The sequence below is a fragment of the Atractosteus spatula genome, chromosome 4 (assembly GCF_055471065.1).
Source record: "Atractosteus spatula isolate fAtrSpa1 chromosome 4, fAtrSpa1.hap1, whole genome shotgun sequence".
Lineage (NCBI taxonomy): Eukaryota > Metazoa > Chordata > Actinopteri > Semionotiformes > Lepisosteidae > Atractosteus > Atractosteus spatula.
This window is the reverse complement of record NC_142709.1, coordinates 53,827,308-53,845,311: the sequence shown is the minus strand read 5'-3', so window position 1 is coordinate 53,845,311 and position 18,004 is coordinate 53,827,308. Positions and strand designations below refer to the sequence as shown.

Genomic DNA, 18,004 nt, shown 5'->3' with positions numbered 1-18,004 from the left:
CTAGTGACACAGCATAAAACTTAAAACACCTGAAGCAAATGGTCCTTTTGGAGTTGATTTATTTTGAGGAAGGGCTTTGTTAACAGAGTGGACAACTTGCATTCTGCAGTGCGTTTTACTCTGTCTGGGCATTACCGTTTTCCCAATGCGGATAAATAAATAGGTCCATGCACGCCCATTTACCTGCGGACAGGCTTAATTGTCTTGTTGGAGTAAAGGGTAAAAGATCAAAAGACTCTGACCGGTCTAAGCCAGCAGATCTGGAACAGCCCTTATTGTTCCCAACAGAACACGGACACCAGCGGTACCTACCTGCTTCATAAACCCCATTACTCTGCGTGGCTCCTTTTTCAAGCTACCCGCTCGACTTCATATTAAAAATCAGCAGACGATTAAGTTAGACGGTTTTATTTATTTATAGTAAAATAATAAAAAAATTAAAAATCTATCCTCCATTAGTCTTTTTTACAATTAGAATATATTACAAGAGTCACAGACGTCAAAATGCACAATTAAATTACATTAAATGTTATCGTGATTAAAGTACAAAGCACATTTTAATGACATATTTTAGTGTCCAAAGACAATATTTGTTCAGGACAGAAAAAAACCAAACATTTCAACAGCAGCAGATTTTTAAAAAGCAGCTACAAACTGCTTTAGTTTAATCCTATGGCAATAAAGTTTTTTTTTTTTTATGAGACAAATAAACTAGGTTATTCAAGTAAAAAGGAGTTCCATGTGTCATTCCAATGCTATTTTTAAAAAAAGAAAATGCAGCATTCACAAAATGAAAAAAATAACAATAAGAAAAACATAAGATGTAAGCTTTAAGGGTTGTCTTTATTTACGTAATCTATCAAATTAAACAATTGAAAATGTTATCTCCCTGTTAATGAGGTAAATTACACATAAAACAGGCAATGAGACATTTGTTATATATAATCTTAAGGAAAATGCAATTTAGAGATACTTCATAAATTTATGGAATGTAATGTTTTACTTTGTATTTAGTTTCTTAATTTACAGTAAAGAATGTAGGTGTTTTTGTATTGTTAATGGATTTTAATTAAAAATATTTTTTTACCTTAAATACAGAAACTCCTGTGTGAGAAAGTACTAATATGATGTATTTGTACCTGATTTTTTTGTATCTTTACTGTAAAAAATGATGATCCCTTACTTTCAAAAACTGTCATGCAGGTTCCCAACTGGAGAAACAACTTAACATTCTGTCATTGTTCTGCTAGTGAATTATAGGTGTGGGGGATTCCACATAAAGGTTGCTAAAGGTCTAGAGAAGAGTAACACATACCTTTGCATGTGATATTGTGGCAGTGAACTAGCAAAAGCTCTTCAAAATCTCAATGGAAATTAATAAGTCTCTTAGGATAGAGAGGTAACTATAGTGCATCATACTGTGTTACAGTACAGTTGAGACAATTACTAAAGGTGTAAAATTTGCATATTACAGATGCAAATAGCAAGATCAGAAATTAAGTATAACAATTTAGACTTTCTGATTCTTCTTAAGGACATCAAACTGTTTTGATATGTGCAGGAAGTTTTTATATCAAAACCTATTTTTAATGCCATTGTTAATGAGCACATTTCAAACTATGTGCACTTTATGAGGTAGTTTATTTAGCTCCTGCTTTAATCATGTTTAAGTGCACTTTAATTGCACTACATTATTATTACTTTGTGCATTATGCTACATTATTATGAACTGTATCAAAATTAATCAGCTTAGGGTCTGTAACTATAAATATTTTATAAAAATAAATAAAAGTAAACCCCCCACACGCACACACTGACAAAACAATTGCTCTACTTTAATGAATAGCTCAAATATTATCTGAGCTTATTCAAGTGCATTATTAAGTTTGTAAACAATACAGGTTTCTTCAGCAAACAGCAGTGGTAGTTGAAGCTAATCGGATTGTCGGGGGACCCATGTAAACTTCCAGCCACCTTGCTCGTCCCTGCGTATGAATGCTTGGCCCTGCTCAAAGCTGTGTGTCTTAACATTGCTGTGGGGGTTGAGGGACATGGTAAAGGCGACTTCTGTTTTATTTTTGGAAATGTCCAATCCATAAGGTGACACGTACGGAGGAGGTGCAGTGTTAACTGGCAAAGGTTGCTGTTGACCGATGCAAGCTTGTAGCAGGCAGCTTGAATCTAAGCTACATGGGTTGGCAGTGTAGTCCATTTCTACCCTTGGCTCCGGGCAAAATCCTGCAGCAGAGGGCATATGACTGGCATAGTCCATTGCACTAGTGGTCTGAATGGCACTCGGACCATCTAAAGACGGCAGGCGATCGTCTGAATTGGCACTGTAGTTAGCTGAGTCGTCGATTGTGTTGATGTCCTTCAGACCCAGGGTTTGGAGGACCCAGGAGTCGACAGAAGGAGTACTGGCAAGCTCCTCCGCAGAGCAGAACTCCAGTGACAGGTTCCTTCTCGTCCTCTTCCGGTTCGTCCCGGGGAGCAGCTGGCTGGCAGTGAGGCCCCGGAAGCTTCCCTCGCTTTCCGACTTCCGCTTCCTCTTTTTCAATCTTCCTTCTCCTCCCTGAGAGCTGTGCAGAAGTTTCTGTTCAAGAACGATAAACGGACTGCGTTACTGATGGAGAAATGGACAATAAATAACTTTTTTTTCAGCAGGCTCTCCATTTAAAAAACAACAACTTTAAACTGATTAATATTATGCAACTCTTCCTGTTACGTCCATTCAAATTAAATAGGCATTAGGAGTTCACATAAAAACAATCAACCATTTAAAACAGTTCTATATTACATATTTTTATGACATTGTAGTTGTGTTTTCTTTTCAGAATGCATTAATAAGTTACCATAGTTTTTTCTTCCAAAGATTTCACAAAGGCAGAGTTCAGGTATTCTCTCAGTTTGTTGTTTTCATCATGTAACCTCGCCAGCTCTTCTTCTTTCTGTAGCAAAGTGTCCTGAAGCTTCACCAAAATAAAAAGAGAGAGGAGTGATATAGTTAGGATCATTGCTTTGACATTTAATAATTTCTCTTTCCAGAGACAGTCATGCTGTTTTTCTCGAAGTGTAAATGATTTGGGGTTATTATGCTTATTTTCTCATAGCTAAACTCTATAGTGCTTGACAACTTGAGTCAAATGTGTGATTTAGAAAAAAAACCAACACTGCTGATTAGCTTTGTTTCCGTTATCTTAGAATTAAATGTCTTACAGCACATAAAACTGGAGATTTAACAAATATTTCAAGTGCACAGCACTGAAATCTGAATTATATTCTTCAAATGCCAAAGAAAGATTTACACTTTGGAAATGCCAACTAGAATCTCTTTGTGATTTCTAAATGAGATATCAAAATAAGATTTTTACAGACTTCTTTAAAAGTGAAAATTACACCCACATGATGAGAGAATTATAAACTATAAAAATGATAGTGGTATTTATCTGCTAACATATGCATATTTACAAGTCATGCAACAACAGAGTTCTGATATACTGTACTACATTGAAACATCATTCTAAACCATATTCAGGGTTGTCTGAGGTAACCTCAAATTTGAAAGAAATAAATACCTGCTTATTTCTCTGCAGATGTGGTGATAAGTGGTCGTTCCAAGTAAAGTCATGCTGGGTTCCAGAATCAAAGTAACAAAATTGGTCTGGAGCAAAGAAAACAGCAAACAGGTCAGCGTGCTGTACAGTATGCATCAGTAAGATTTTCACACTTATGGCAACTATATCAATACACTTTATCTACGGTGTAAAATAATTTTGAAATAAAAAGAAAACCCCAAATGAAAACAGTGGTCCAGTGACTTAAACTGACATCTCTCTCTCACCAGGAATAAAGAGGTGAAGAAAATCGGACATAAAATAAGTAATAGGTGGTCTGTAGTTACTACAATGATTATAAATCAATGCCTGGGTTTAAGGTCAGATTGCAGAAAAGGGAACATACACATTATAATAACTAAACTGCATGAAGAATGCAATGCAATAGTTCAAATGTACGCAGCAAGCTAAGCCACTCAAAGAGGTTTAACATTGTTATTCTCTTTATGAGCATCGATTTCACTGCTGAGAACACAACTTGTCAAACTGTTTTCCAGTCGGGTTTGCGCAGCGCGCCCGTTGTAATGGCGCGCTTCCCTATGGTCGCCTACTAATATTGATTTTAATAGGCTTACCCTGCTGCTGTGGCTCGTGCTGGCAGGCTGTGTTGTCCAGGAGACCAGCGGCCCAAAAGGAGACCAGTGTTTCCTTGGAAACGTCAACACCGTCTGCTGACGTCGGGACGGAATAGGGGCAATCATAGTTCTGGCCCCCTACAAAGTACTGGTCTTGGCAGGGAAGTACAGTGCTCTGCAAATTGAACAGGAGTTGAAAATGAGCAGCAGCACGAGTGGAAATTAATAGTAAACCAAAGTAAAAAAAAAATACGTTATGCAGACGCTTTGAGAAGCATCTGAAAACTTAATTGGAAAGAATGCCGCTGTATCATTACAATTACGGAGACAAATACACTGTGTAAGGGTGCAGATATACGATTTTAACAATTTTGGTAATTTCTCAAGACGTGCGTGTACTCCTTTGGGGTTTATAACAGGTAATAATACACGTACAAGCATGGATATGTGCAAGAACGCAGGAGATTATTATATATGGTCGACCTGGGTTTTAAATCTCCCATAAAATCTAGAAAAAAAGTTAACTTAACCCTTAAGTATGCTTTTCCCTAGCAGTGTGAACATTGTTTAAAGTTTCATTAAACTGTTTTTGTTTTAAGACCATTATTCTGTAGGAAAAAAATAAATAAATGGCCAAACACGCAAGGAACTCTCCGCGTTTTGTATGGTCATAAGAACTCGTGGCTATTTGCGTATTTTACCATTACCAGCTATAGAAACATAACAGCGCTCTTTCTCAGTTCGCACTATATCTGACAAAACTACCTGTAAGCAAAGCACGGCATTAAAAACCAAAACATTAGTATTCCCAACATATTGATGTTTCACACCACATATAAAAATGCATGCCTTAATTAATTCCATTTGTTGTTAAAATATATTCCGGTATAAGAAATATGAATTAAACTCAAGATGGCCATACCCGTGCTAAAAATACGCTTTCAAAGATCCAGTTTCAATCACTGCTCTCAAGTGCTACTCGCCAAGTAATGACAGTAATTGCTTTGAACTGCAAGCTCACATTTGACCAGTGAGCAAAGACCAAACTCAAATGCATACAACATTATCATGTTATTCGTTAAGACGTATAAATTAACTAAACGATATTCATGGTCACACATGACCTTAGCGTTTTTTCAACAATAAGAACTGAGGAGTATCATGTGCTTTGAGTTTGCCTGTTGCGTTTCCCACTCGCAGATGAAAAACTCCAGTCCTAGTCATAGTCAGGAGTCACACGGCGTGATTAAACCTGCACCAACTGTCTTGACGGACACATACCGGACGCCCCAAAATATGTTTTGCAAAACACCAACAAATGCCCCAGGTTCGAGAATAGCAAAGCTCAGTCAAAATAAAACAACCAGCTCCTTGCAATCATCTTAACACACAGTACACAGCAGCGCGCACACAAAGAACAGGTGTAAGTAAAACCGTTGCAGAGGAGAATTAATCACTTTAGGATTCGGGGAAAATGCACCAACATCTCTATTAAATACTGCATATCACTTTCTGCAAATCCTATCAAGACCTTCGAGAACTTAAATCGAGGCTTACCATTATGCAGGAAGGGATACAAAGGGTATTCCTCAGAGCTCCCTAGACCTTTAAAGAGAACTGAGCTGTCTGAGGGAGGTGAGTTGTAATCTACATCAACTAACAGTGACGCCTCAGGACTCCCCTTACATCTAGCAATCTGATTTGGTGTGAAGCTGTCAAGCTCGTGACGTGATTAAGCAGCAAACTTGAAGCCGAGATAAGCAAACCTCGCACCACAAATGAGGACTTCGATTCCACTTCAAAAATACATAAATTGATTCAATAACATAGATGAGAATAAGTCTAGAGCCAGCTAAAGAGTTGACACATTGCATTTAATGCGTTTCAAAGTTAGGGTTATGTCAAAACTGGGGAGATTTTATAGATACACTCAAATTGAAGACGCTATACATGGCCTTAACATCTTGATGGCATAAAAATATGCATAGATTTTAACAAAAGTATTAAAACGGGGCCACGAAATAATTTATTCTACCGGTAAATAAAAATGGATCTGAAAAGTTGTGCGCAGCTATAGACCAGTTGTTTAACTCGATTAATCTTTGGCTTTCCGTCTTATAAAAACTGCTGCAGAATATGTATTTCAATGTATTAGAACCGTGCTGTATACATGTATAAGACAAACTGGCCATTATAACTCAAGGCGTCGTGACCTGCTGTCGAGAACAATGTGAAGGTAGTGCTGCTAACTTATAACCTGATCTTGTCAAGAGATAGAGAGAACACGTGTTTACCAGGTCATAAAGAGTAACTTCACATATGTGCCTACTAAAATGTCTCGCCCACTTCATTGATGGGATGCATTTCAAAGCTCTCGCATACAAAAAATGACCTGCAGGGCTTATACAAAGGAATATTTCAGCACAAGACTCATGTCACCACAAATTACACACGAAAAATACACCACTCAATGAAATGTCACAACATAGCTACTGCCCAAATGGAAGTAGTGTAAAATTTCTCCCTACAATTTAACCGATATATAAATCACACACCAGAGACAGCTGTCAACATGCAAACGAACGCCTATTTTGTTCATTATGGAGAAACATTAACATCGTGAATTTTTACCAGTGGAAATTGAAAAAAAAAAGATGCAGAATATTGTCTAGGCATTTATTATTTTCTAATCGCATCTGATACTATATTTTAGTTTTTGGGACTAGAAAGATCAAGTATTAAATCAAGAATGCGTGATACTTACAGAAGACGCCTTACAGTCTTCGTATGGAGGGAATCTGCGAGAGTACTTCTGGGGCGGAAGGATGCTCGCGGGAGTAGGATGCTGCTGCTATTTTGCTAGGAAGGCTCTGTGGTACCCAAAGTCCAAGTCTGGACCACACAACTTCCACCTTCTCGCCGAAATTTGCAAAACGCACAAAACGGAGGTATGTCCAGATCGACAGTGTCAAAGCCCCGAGGGCAACAAGTCGTTCTACAGGCGTATGGTGGCCTTGAGTATAACAATAATTTAATATTTGGATAAAATGAACATTTTTTCTAGAGAAACTGGTTGTAACAGCGGCCATGTTGAAAAGTTGAAAGGTTAGGAGAGTTTACAGTTCGACGTCATCACATTGCGTCCGACAGCTCCGTAAAACCTTTGTAAAACTTGGGGTAAAAATACTTTTTAAAAAATGCCCATCCCCCACACTGTGCCACTGAAGGCACCAGACCTATGTCAGTTTCTGTAAAATGTTTTTGATTGTATGTTTTGGGGATAACAATAAGAAATAAATTACGATTTGTTAGACAAAAGTAATATTTTTAGTAAGTAAAGACTTAGAAAATTCTCCCTAAAGCATCCTAACTGATATATAATGTCATCCAAAGGCAATAACCACACAGGATAAACACAATAAAAATAACACTTTTATGCATATGTTTTTCTCTTACTTTTAATAACCAGCTAGACTATTATACTTTTCCACAACTTGTCTCTTTTTTCCAGTAAAGCATGGTTAGAAATTTTGAATAACTTGTTTATACATCACTGTTGACCTGATAATTTAATGAGTGTAATTCAAGTTTAGTTACTGTCAACATGGTATAATTGTGGCTTTAAATCACCACATTTCACGATCTGGCATCAGTATGTTAATATCTGTACACAGACGCTCTTTTGAATTGGATACTCATAAAAGGGGTGAGAGGGAAAGAGAATATTAAACATTTCTAAGGGTTCACCCTGGTCCTCCACTGGATGGAAATACAGAGACGGCAATAATAATAATCATGTCTATGTCTGTTGACCCAGAGCTGTTGACATGAGATTTCACATATCAATATCAAATCAATTTTAAAAAGTACTCAAAATATATAATCGATAATAAATATTAATAATACGATTTCCAGTGCCCACCATTTCGTCTGACACCTACTATCTGCTGTTTTCATAGGAGTGACATCTAGCGGAGGAAAAAAAGAACAGCTTGCAATTTTCGACCTCGCGTTCTTCTCTACAAACTACAGTGTATGTGCAGTTCAAAAGTTAATTCCACTCGCATCTGTATTTGAGATCCGCGGAGACATTTGCTTTAAATTCTGCAGGCTTGTTGCTCTTCAAGACCTTAATTGAATTGAATGTCACTTTTATACACAAGAAAGATTACCAAGATGAAAAACATCAACGTTGGTTTTAATTTAACAAATTAGCTTGTTTAACAAGTTAGTTTCAATATTGCTCAAATATTTGTGGATATACAGTATATGAAATAAAGCACCATGGTGCACATATACAAGAATGTGACATATATATGCAATATACAGTATATGTCAAATAATAATGGATTTTATTTTTTAACATTAAGTAGACTTTGCATATCTTTTTCAAGAGGAATATTAGAGCGACTACAATTGCATAACATACCATTATAAAATATTGCAAGAGAAATACTGCATAACAAATTACTTCAATGATAAAAATAAGACCATATATGATACCACTGGGTTAAACTTGCCATACATCTTTCATATTTCCACTTTTCCTAGTTGCAAGCTTCCTCACTTATTATGTAACATTAAGCAATGAAAGGATGTATTGACATTAAACACTTGTGGGTGGCTATGGGGTGGGGAGTACACAGCAATTCAATAATGAGAACTTCTCACAAATGTGCACTAAAAAGACCACTTGAAACCCATTTAAAGTGGACCTAAATTGCAATTTCAAAGCAATGACCCCTTTCATCTGAGGCAATGGCCATCATCTGGATAAACCTACTGTACCTTTATATAAGTATGCAAAGCTCAGTGACAAAGAAATGGGTCATTAGCATGCATTTTAAAGTTGCTTATATATACACCTTGGAGATGTTTGTAGTTCTGAGCAGTTGGTTGGGGGTGGGTGCTATCCCCTTTATCAGAGACTATTGCTTGATGATAAGCTTCGAGCTGCAGCCATTTTCTTCTTAAAGCAATGAAACAGGTTTGTTGAGGAAGACACCCTTTGTTGTGAAGGTGGTGATAATATCTAATGTGAGGCCTCATTGATATAAGAAAACAGCTTTAAAAACTGAATAATACAGTATGATACAGCTCTGTTTGATAGGATTGTCTTTCTTAGTTTTAGTGTGCTGTGTCAAACCTTTTTTATATCAACACTGTACGAAATATTGTATTATGTTTATTAATATGTGCAACACTTCTCACCAAAGGTGTGGCTGTCATCCAGCTAAAACTCAAATGGAACTAACAATCGGAGGCAGGAAAATAAACACAGAGATGAAAGCAATGGGTTTATTGTTATTCCTTTAAGGTGTCAGGGCAGTTTTGAGATGTGAAACTGTGCTGCACAAAGACAAAATCTCAAAACTGCTTTCCTTTCTAATGGTTAGCCACCACATTCCTTAAAGGATTTTAGCAGTTCTTATAGAAACCTGTTTTTTTATTTCTGAATAGGTGTCATTTGGCACAAGATGTAAAATTCCAAGGGTGTGTGGGGTCTTCTTTCTCCTAATTGTCAGGTTTTAAAATTACTTTGTCATGCGTGAAGGACTTGGGTATGTGTAAGAGTGGGTGTCAGTGTTTGTGTACTCAAATCTATCACTGTTCTCCTGAGCAGCAATCGTAAAGCAGCTTTGTGAAATTTTGAACTGCATACAGTATGAGTATTTAATCCTGATACACACATATGCCTACCACTAACATGCATTTAAAGAAACACACAAATACTGTATATATATGTTATATAGGAACATGTAATAGGTTTATTACATGCTGAAAAGAGAAGAAAGAAAACACAATGTTTCGGCCTTGGAGCCTTCTTCAGGTTGCTCACAAGTCCCCTTGTAATCTTCTTTGCCCAAGTATGAAGAAAAAAAAATATTTCACCCTGCTGGAGTTGATTTGGATCAAGTGTGGGGAATTCTATTCTTGGGTGGTACAAAATGATATGTAATAAGTCAACTAAAACAAAGTCTATTTATCAGACTCCCAGGGGCTAAGTGTAAGAAATACAGTAGTTTCAGCACATTTGATAGGCTGTTCTTTAATACCTCAGCTGTGAAAGTGTTTTCTTTGCTAGGTTATTATGCACACCAACTTTGCCCAAATATACACACAAATGCACTCACATTCTGTTTGGATGCTTAAAATTGATTGCAGGTCTCCCAATATGTTTACAAATAAGGACCACTATGGGAAAACCAAAAACATTTTTTTTCTGATTGTAAGCATTCTACAAATAGAAAGGTAGATCTGGTCAGGAATATGAATTATTTATTATATGGTATTCTTTAATCAAAACACATATGCAAAATTCCCTAGTAAATCTAAAGAAGAATAACAAGAATTAGCAACATGGAAATATACACAGAGAATACTTTAGGAAAGGGCAGAATATTACCTTATATCCATAAGAGTAATATAAATAGATTTAATTACTCAAAAAATAATTTTGAATAACATGTATTAGTATCTATTAGTAAAACATGTCATTCATAGCATTCTTTTTATAATACAAAAACAAAATCTAAACAGATGTCTATCATTTTAAATCATGTACAGATGACATAATTAGTTTAGCTAAAAACTCAGTAACTTTGACCTTCAAGTGTAAGAGTCCAACTTAACCTTAAACTAAATTTATTGAAAAATAAAGTAAACTAAACTTTTTTAGAGTTCCTTTCATGAACTAAAGAATATCTCACAAATAATGTCTGAGCTTGCTTTCATTTTAGACAACAGGTTCCTAACTGTTTGTTAGTACTGTATAAGGGCGTCATAACCTATCGATGAGAACGATTTCACAGCCCAGTTTCAAAGAACAGCCTGGGTAAATGTACTGAAACTAGTTGTTAACTTAGCCCCTGGGAGTCTTATAAATAGACTTTGTTTTAGTTGACTTGAGCTTTTGTACTTCAGCTTTAGAAACCTATTGTTGGCTATTGAGTTAATAGTATGTTTAATTCTCTTAATAATGACCACAAATCTGGAAATGAAGAGGTCACTCCTCTTTGATTTTTTTTTTCCATGGCAAGTGGGAATGTGATGTCTTCAACACCCATGTGAGAGAAACACTGTTCTCCTTTACATGTGTCCCAGTCGGCTTTTAAACGCTAACTAATTATGAACATATGGATGGATGGACAGAGGGAGACAGCAGACACCTTGTTATTACTGGAAAGTGGGAGGAAGGAGCTGTGAGATTCATGGTTCAAGTCAAGGCGAAGGTGTGGTCTAATACCCCACTGATATACCTTAGTAGGGGCGTGTTTTGATCTTAATGTACTCTCATTGTTAAACAGCAGCATGCTCCATTCGGCAACAGCTTGGTAATAACAGAGATTTGCCGCCACTGAAGCCTCGTGGTTAAGCTCGGCACGCGCCACTCAATTCGCCCTGACTTGGCTGGTCGACTTTTAATTGGCCTCCCTCTCAGGGGTTGTAATAAAGCATATTAGGTAAAGGTGAAACACATGTTCTTACTGTACCTGGGAGTTTAACCTATAAGTCAGAGCACAGATGTCTAGCCCTTTATGAGCTTAGGGACTTACAAGAGCTCCTTTCAGATTTTTTTTTAACCAAACTGTTCTTCTCATCCTTAATCTTCTGGTAATTGTAATGACAGGGGTCTGTTCAAAAGCTTGAACCAAAAGGATTTGTTGGGCAACAGTTGTGACAGGCTGTCAATCTGCAACCTGTAGTTAACTAGTAAACATATTCCAAATAGATACCCAAGAGAGGATCATTTAAAAAAGGAGATCTCTAAACAAACAGCTGGGGGCTGTGAGTTTTCTCCCTTTTTTTAAAAGGAAATTTAAGTTATCTAACCACACCACATGATAGCAATAGCTAATATGTTATAACGTCTATGAAATACATTTGGATAAAAGGGGACAAATTCAAAACAATCTATCTTTTTGCATGCATTATTCATAGTTTCAAACCTTAGATGTGCACATAAACCAGAATCTTTATTGTTCATGTTGAACTTTTGATATTGAAACTCTTGTTGTTCATCCCATTGGGCAAGACCCATTCATTTTTCTGCATCACCAGTTTTTCCTGTTTCCTGTTCAGGATTGACACAGAAAAGTCATAATTCATATAGATCAGAAACTTAAAAATCAACCTCCCATTCTGATATATGTCGTTAAACAAATCATAATCTGAGCATCTTAGGTATGAGGGTTACCACTTGAGGCAGATGGTAAAAAATGGTTTAACCAGTTTTTTTCCTGTTTAACTACCACATTATATCTAAGTAATACACCTTATACCCTTATACCCTTATAAACCTATTACTTGTTCCTTTGCATATCTAAGTAATGTCTTTTCAACCAAGACTGGATCCTTCCATCAATAAAGTCAGGAATTATGGCTGTCAGGAAACTGAAAGCACTGTGAATCCTTGCGTTGTAATTTACATACACGTTAGGGTAAAGCCCTATTGATAATTAAATTAAGTGTAATGGCTCTTAGGCAGTTGTAGATAACAGCAAAATCCTGGCTTGAAATAGTAATGTTTTGAAGAAACTACATTTTTCCATCCTTCCTAGTCCTGTAGATAAAAATTAATTCTGCCGGTGTGGCAATTACTGGGACTTTGAAAGATTGTCCCTCCACATTCTTCCATGTCTTTTTATTTTTAAACATATTATTTCCTAAATCACAGCTTGTAATATTTTTTGCACTCTGTTCAGTTAATTAGAATATTAGTCATCTTAAACCCGTGTTTTAGGTGACATTAACATTCTAAATGATTATATATATAAAAAAAATGATTGTTGCATCTCAAGAAAATGAATCATTACTTTGCCATGTATTCTCTTCTCAATTATGCACCTGTCACTTATATCGAATCAGTAAAATATGTAGATTGGGGTGTGGTACTCTTCTCTTGTTTACCTCTGACAGATACACCTGACCCCATTCAACTGATCACCATGGCACTGTCTTTTGGCTTGAATCAGGAATAAATTGGGCAGCATTTAATAATTAACAGGTTTCAAGGAAGAATCACAGTTAAGTGCTTCTGAGAGAGGGAGCAGATACAGTATATGTTTGATATAGACCTGAATAAATAGAGCCAGTCAACAAGACTTCTGTTCATGATGAAGCTGCTCTTCCTGATTTAATTTGTACTGATTTAGAAGTTTGATCCACCAATTTCATGCTGTATTATATTGGGCTATATTAACTTGTTAACTTGTTAATTGTTAAAAAGAACACATTTAGTGAAGTAGTTCAGGCGGGTAGCTGTGTCAGCATGCACAAGCTGCAAAGGAACAAGTAATAGGTTTATACCAAGATGAAAAGAGAAGAAAGGAAACACAACGTTTCCTTTCTTCTCTTTTCATCGTGGTATAAACCTATTACTTGTTCCTCCACATTTAGTGAAGTCTAGCTAGAATACAGGTTAAATGAGTGCCCCTTTATAAAAGTGCAGTAGCTCCTGTTTCCAAATATATTCATAAACTGGTTTAATGCACTATTTTAAGTGGTCTGTGTTTTGCCAGGATCCGACTCCAGCAGATGGGTGTGAGAGTTTGACGGGCTTCAGTCCGTCCGCAGGTGAGAGTGGTCCTTCTCGCAGGACAGCAGGTTATTAAGCCTCAGACTCACCGCTGACCAAATTAACTTTTGGAAAGTGGAATTGAAAGAAGAATTTGAAAGGTGGCCGTCCATATGGTGTTAAAAGGAGGTAATCTGTGCGCGAGCAGCAGGTAGTTCGAGCCGGGCTGTCTGCTGCGAGCTGCTGGTAACCCAGCGGCGGTGCCTGAACAGCAGGACACGAGATAATACCTCGACTCCAAATACGGAGAGGAATGTCTCTGCGAAAGAATAGCTCTGAAGGAGAACGTGACGGGAAAAGTCATTAGACGGACTGGGCAGCCTTGTGCGGTTAATAATACTAAACATCGATCCTAAGCATTGCAAAAGTAATGAAGAGGACAATATCCTTTGAAACGATTATGGTTTTTTGTTTAAAGAGTCAATTATCTTTTATCTAACATCATTCTTTCCGGAAGATACAGCTTTTCAAAACTGCGCTCTCAACAGAGGTTCTGCGCTTCATCATGAATAATTTTTGATTTTCATGTTCTTTACTCACGAATAAAATTTGGAAACCAATTTGACACATTCACATTTCATCACATTTGTGCCCAGTTACGACAAATGTCGAAAACTACTTTCATTTGTCACGTGATACCGATTTTCCTGGTACCATAAATGTGATTTTTATAGGGTAAAAGCAGAGTACTTAATTCCCTGGTAGCTTCACAGGAATTCAAAGACAAAACATCGTGGCTTCCAGTTTAAAATGAATTGGAAGGAGAGGTACAAATGATGAGGTACTGTATTTCAGGTCTGAAGTGGTAATGGGCATGTTGTAGGAAAAAGTAACTGCATGATCTCTATATTCATTTTATTGTGAACTCTAAGCATCGTGAATACGTCAAAACAAATGGGTGTCTGTACTGTTTTATTCATTGCATGTAAAAAGTTACTGTGATATTTCAGATGACAGTAGTGTGGTAAAATTTGAACATAACCATGGTTATCTAAAATGTAACAGAGTGACGTTATGAAAATTGAACGTAATGTAACTGTCGTAACTGTAGCTATCGATAAAATACGGACTTGTAGGTGTTAGTTACACATTCTAAGAAATTCTCATTTTCTATTTCGTTTGGACACCTCCTAGTGTCCAGCTAGAGATCCTGGGTGTTTGAATTCCAGAGCCCGACCAGTACAGGTCCGTACAGTCTAGTGTGACGTGTCGCCTGTTGTGTCTGAATGTACAATATTGTACCCTGGGTGGCACAGTATTGGGATGGCAAGTGCTGCTCCACACAGCTCTTGTGTCCGGGGTGCCAGACTGGGGGAACATTCTTTGTGGAGTTTGCATGTTGTTCTCATGGGTGTTCTCCAGGTGATCCAATTTCCACCCGCCTTCAAAAGACATGCAGGCTTAACTGGAGTCTCTCAGCTGTCCCCATGCATGTGTGTCCTGTAATGGACTGGTGTAATGGACTGTCTAGGGTGTGATCATGCTCTGTGTTTTGAGATGGACTGGTGTATCCATGGTGTGGCTCTGTCTTGTGTGCTATGCTTATAGACAGTACCATTGCAATGAGGATGCAATGACCATTACTAGGAATACATTTTAATTCAAGTGCTTTTTGGATGATAGATATTGTTTACACTAAAATTTAGAAGGATCTAAATCCTTGTTCATGATTATAAACATTATTTCTTGAAATCTATTTTCTGTTACATGCTAACAGTGTAATTGTGCTTTATTCTAAGCTTTGCCTTTGTGCTCTGGTATCCTAAAAAGAAAATATATTTTTACTATTAGAATATAGAATTCAAGTAAGAAAAATACTTTTTGGGAAGAGTATAAAATAACAGAAACACATGTAATTGTAGTTCAATAATGTCCCATTTTAATAAAATAAAGTACATATTTACAGAGTGTTTGCATACATATACCATATTTATATAGAATACGTGTGTGGTTACACACAATGTTAGGATTTTCTTGCCCATCTGATTTCATTCAACATATTTACCACACAATATAAATGGCTTATCTGACCTGTAGTACTGCTTGACTGCAATTGATATTTATTGTTTTTATTTGCTTAATAGACAGCCTATTGTAGGACAACTGACAGTGTTTATAATGTTTGTCATTTAATACATGTGGAAAGGGAATAATGGATATGTTTTAAAGATATTTAATGATATATTTCAATTTTAGTCTCTCTACATTTTACATACAGTACAGTACTAGGCATTGCCCATTCAGGTGTTAGTATCTTCAGAAAGGCTTATTTAGGATCACATTTTTGCAGGTGACATAGTTGTAAATAATGACCAAAAAACCTTTCTCACAATTTTAATTCTTAACTTACAAAACCTTGATTTAATTTTAGTATTGTGTAACTTTACTCTTACTCTTCTCATAACAGCAATGTACAAAATCAATTGTTGGAAAACTATGTATCTTTATGCCAGTATGTGTGTGAGCTGCATTGCTCAAATTACATCTATGGAACTACAGTAAGTCAAGCTACAGTATAGGAATCCTTTTATGGGAAGGTAGCTTTTTTCTCTAAAGGGAAATCTCTAGATAGAGTGTAAAATTGGTCTAAGGTTGTGAAATCAGTTGTAAGGAATATTTAAATGCAACATTTTAAGGTCTTCAAATGCTTTTCAGATAAATGCATGTTGCTGAAAACCGCAGCACTGATCTAGTAAAATAGAAAACATAAAATTACAAAGAAGTATTTCATTTATTCGTTTCTTATTATTAATTTCAACACTACAATGCACCAGGAATTATAGTTTGTTGTGCTGAAAAAATCATTCAGTTCCTTATTTTTATACTAATTTTTGTTCTTCTAAAGAAAAGCCAATCAAGGTTCAGAAGTACAAAGCAGTTTACTGTAATTTCTTCGAAGCAGACTAAGTATAGCAAACAAACAACCCGCTCGGTATCTCTAGGATAATGTTCTTTTGTCACTGGGGTACAAAAGTCAACACAAAAGAATATAATCTCACACCCTTGAAAGACCCGATTTTGCTGCTTTTCCCTTTTTGCTTAGCACTTCTGTCATCAATCAGGACATTAAAAAGTCAGCGCCTTCTGTTCATTCAAACTGCGGCTCGATTCATCAGCTCAATTTAACCTCCAATTAGCCAAACACAAATGGGAGAAGAGCTCAGCCGTCTTAATTCCTGCCACTTCTTGCCACCCCAGGAAAGCCAAGTAGCTTTTTTTTTTTTCCTCCACTGCCCGGACCTTCAGTTTGCCACAACCATGAAAAGAGTTCACTTTTGGAAAACTTTATTATTATTATTCCTTAATCATCTGTCTGTCTCCCCCCCATGCCATTAAGCTTCTTTATCTGGAGACAATCGGGAGACCATGGGGAGCTGACTTCCAATTAACGAGCCAGCCCAACTCTCAGGGCCCCCGCGTGTGGGTAGAGGGCTCTGTTTACAAACACCATTCGCCTCGCCTGTTGTAGAGGGGAAGTTAAGTTCCCCCCACTGGGGAGGCTGTTGTGAGTCACAGGGCTCTATTAAACAGAGCCCTTTGTGTTGACCAGAAGAGACATATTGGTTTCAGTGGGACACACGTCGCCCCGGTGGTTTTCCCCCTTTAGCTTGGCGGGAAGGAAAGGGGGATCGTGACCGAAGGGAAAAGCTAAAGAGAGGGGGGACAGGGCTGAAAATTGGCATCTCCAGGATTATTGTGCTTTCAGCTTTTATGTTTCACTCTCAGAGCTTGTCTGCTTGTATTTTGAGAGATTTTCAAAAAACGCCTTTGTGTCAGATGGCAGTATAAAGACGGGTATCATTTTCGCATAGTCCAGTAAAAAGGATGACATTTGAGTATGTTACAAGTGTGTGTTATGGCATAAACACATTATAACCCCCTGTCTTTCCATCGGTAGCAGTTTTATATCTCACTAGTCAAAGTACAGTAGGTGCACTGTGACTGTGATGGAGGATATAGTATCAATAAATCTCCAGATTTTTGAGAAATTTGGAAAGACACCTCTGTATTTTGGGAGTGTGGAGCAAGCTACCCAGGCCTACACCAGATAAGATACCCCGGCTTCTTTCACAAAATGGCTGGATGAGATTATTTTTTATGAACATTCAAATGGGCTGGCTGCCCTCCTCTTCATTTGTATCTGTTCCTGAGTTCTTAGGAAAGCTGAAGGTGCCCTGCTGATGTACACCTGGAGGAACACTGTGCATTCACTTCGTCCTTAATGAAACCTGAACTTT

At 37.1% G+C, this 18,004-nt stretch overlaps 1 protein-coding gene across 1 annotated transcript; it reads right to left on the bottom strand.

The window, feature by feature from the left end:
• Positions 1-396: 396 nt before the first annotated feature.
• gmnc (geminin coiled-coil domain containing) lies at positions 397-15,161 on the bottom strand. Its single transcript, XM_088914191.1, has 7 exons — positions 15,009-15,161; positions 13,817-13,970; positions 7,000-7,202; positions 4,190-4,364; positions 3,576-3,661; positions 2,853-2,969; positions 397-2,593 (listed from the first exon to the last, which is right to left on the bottom strand). The coding sequence occupies exons 1-7, from the start codon at positions 15,159-15,161 to the stop codon at positions 1,934-1,936; spliced, it is 1,548 nt and encodes a 515-aa protein (XP_088770317.1). The 3' UTR covers positions 397-1,933.
• Positions 15,162-18,004: the final 2,843 nt, after the last annotated feature.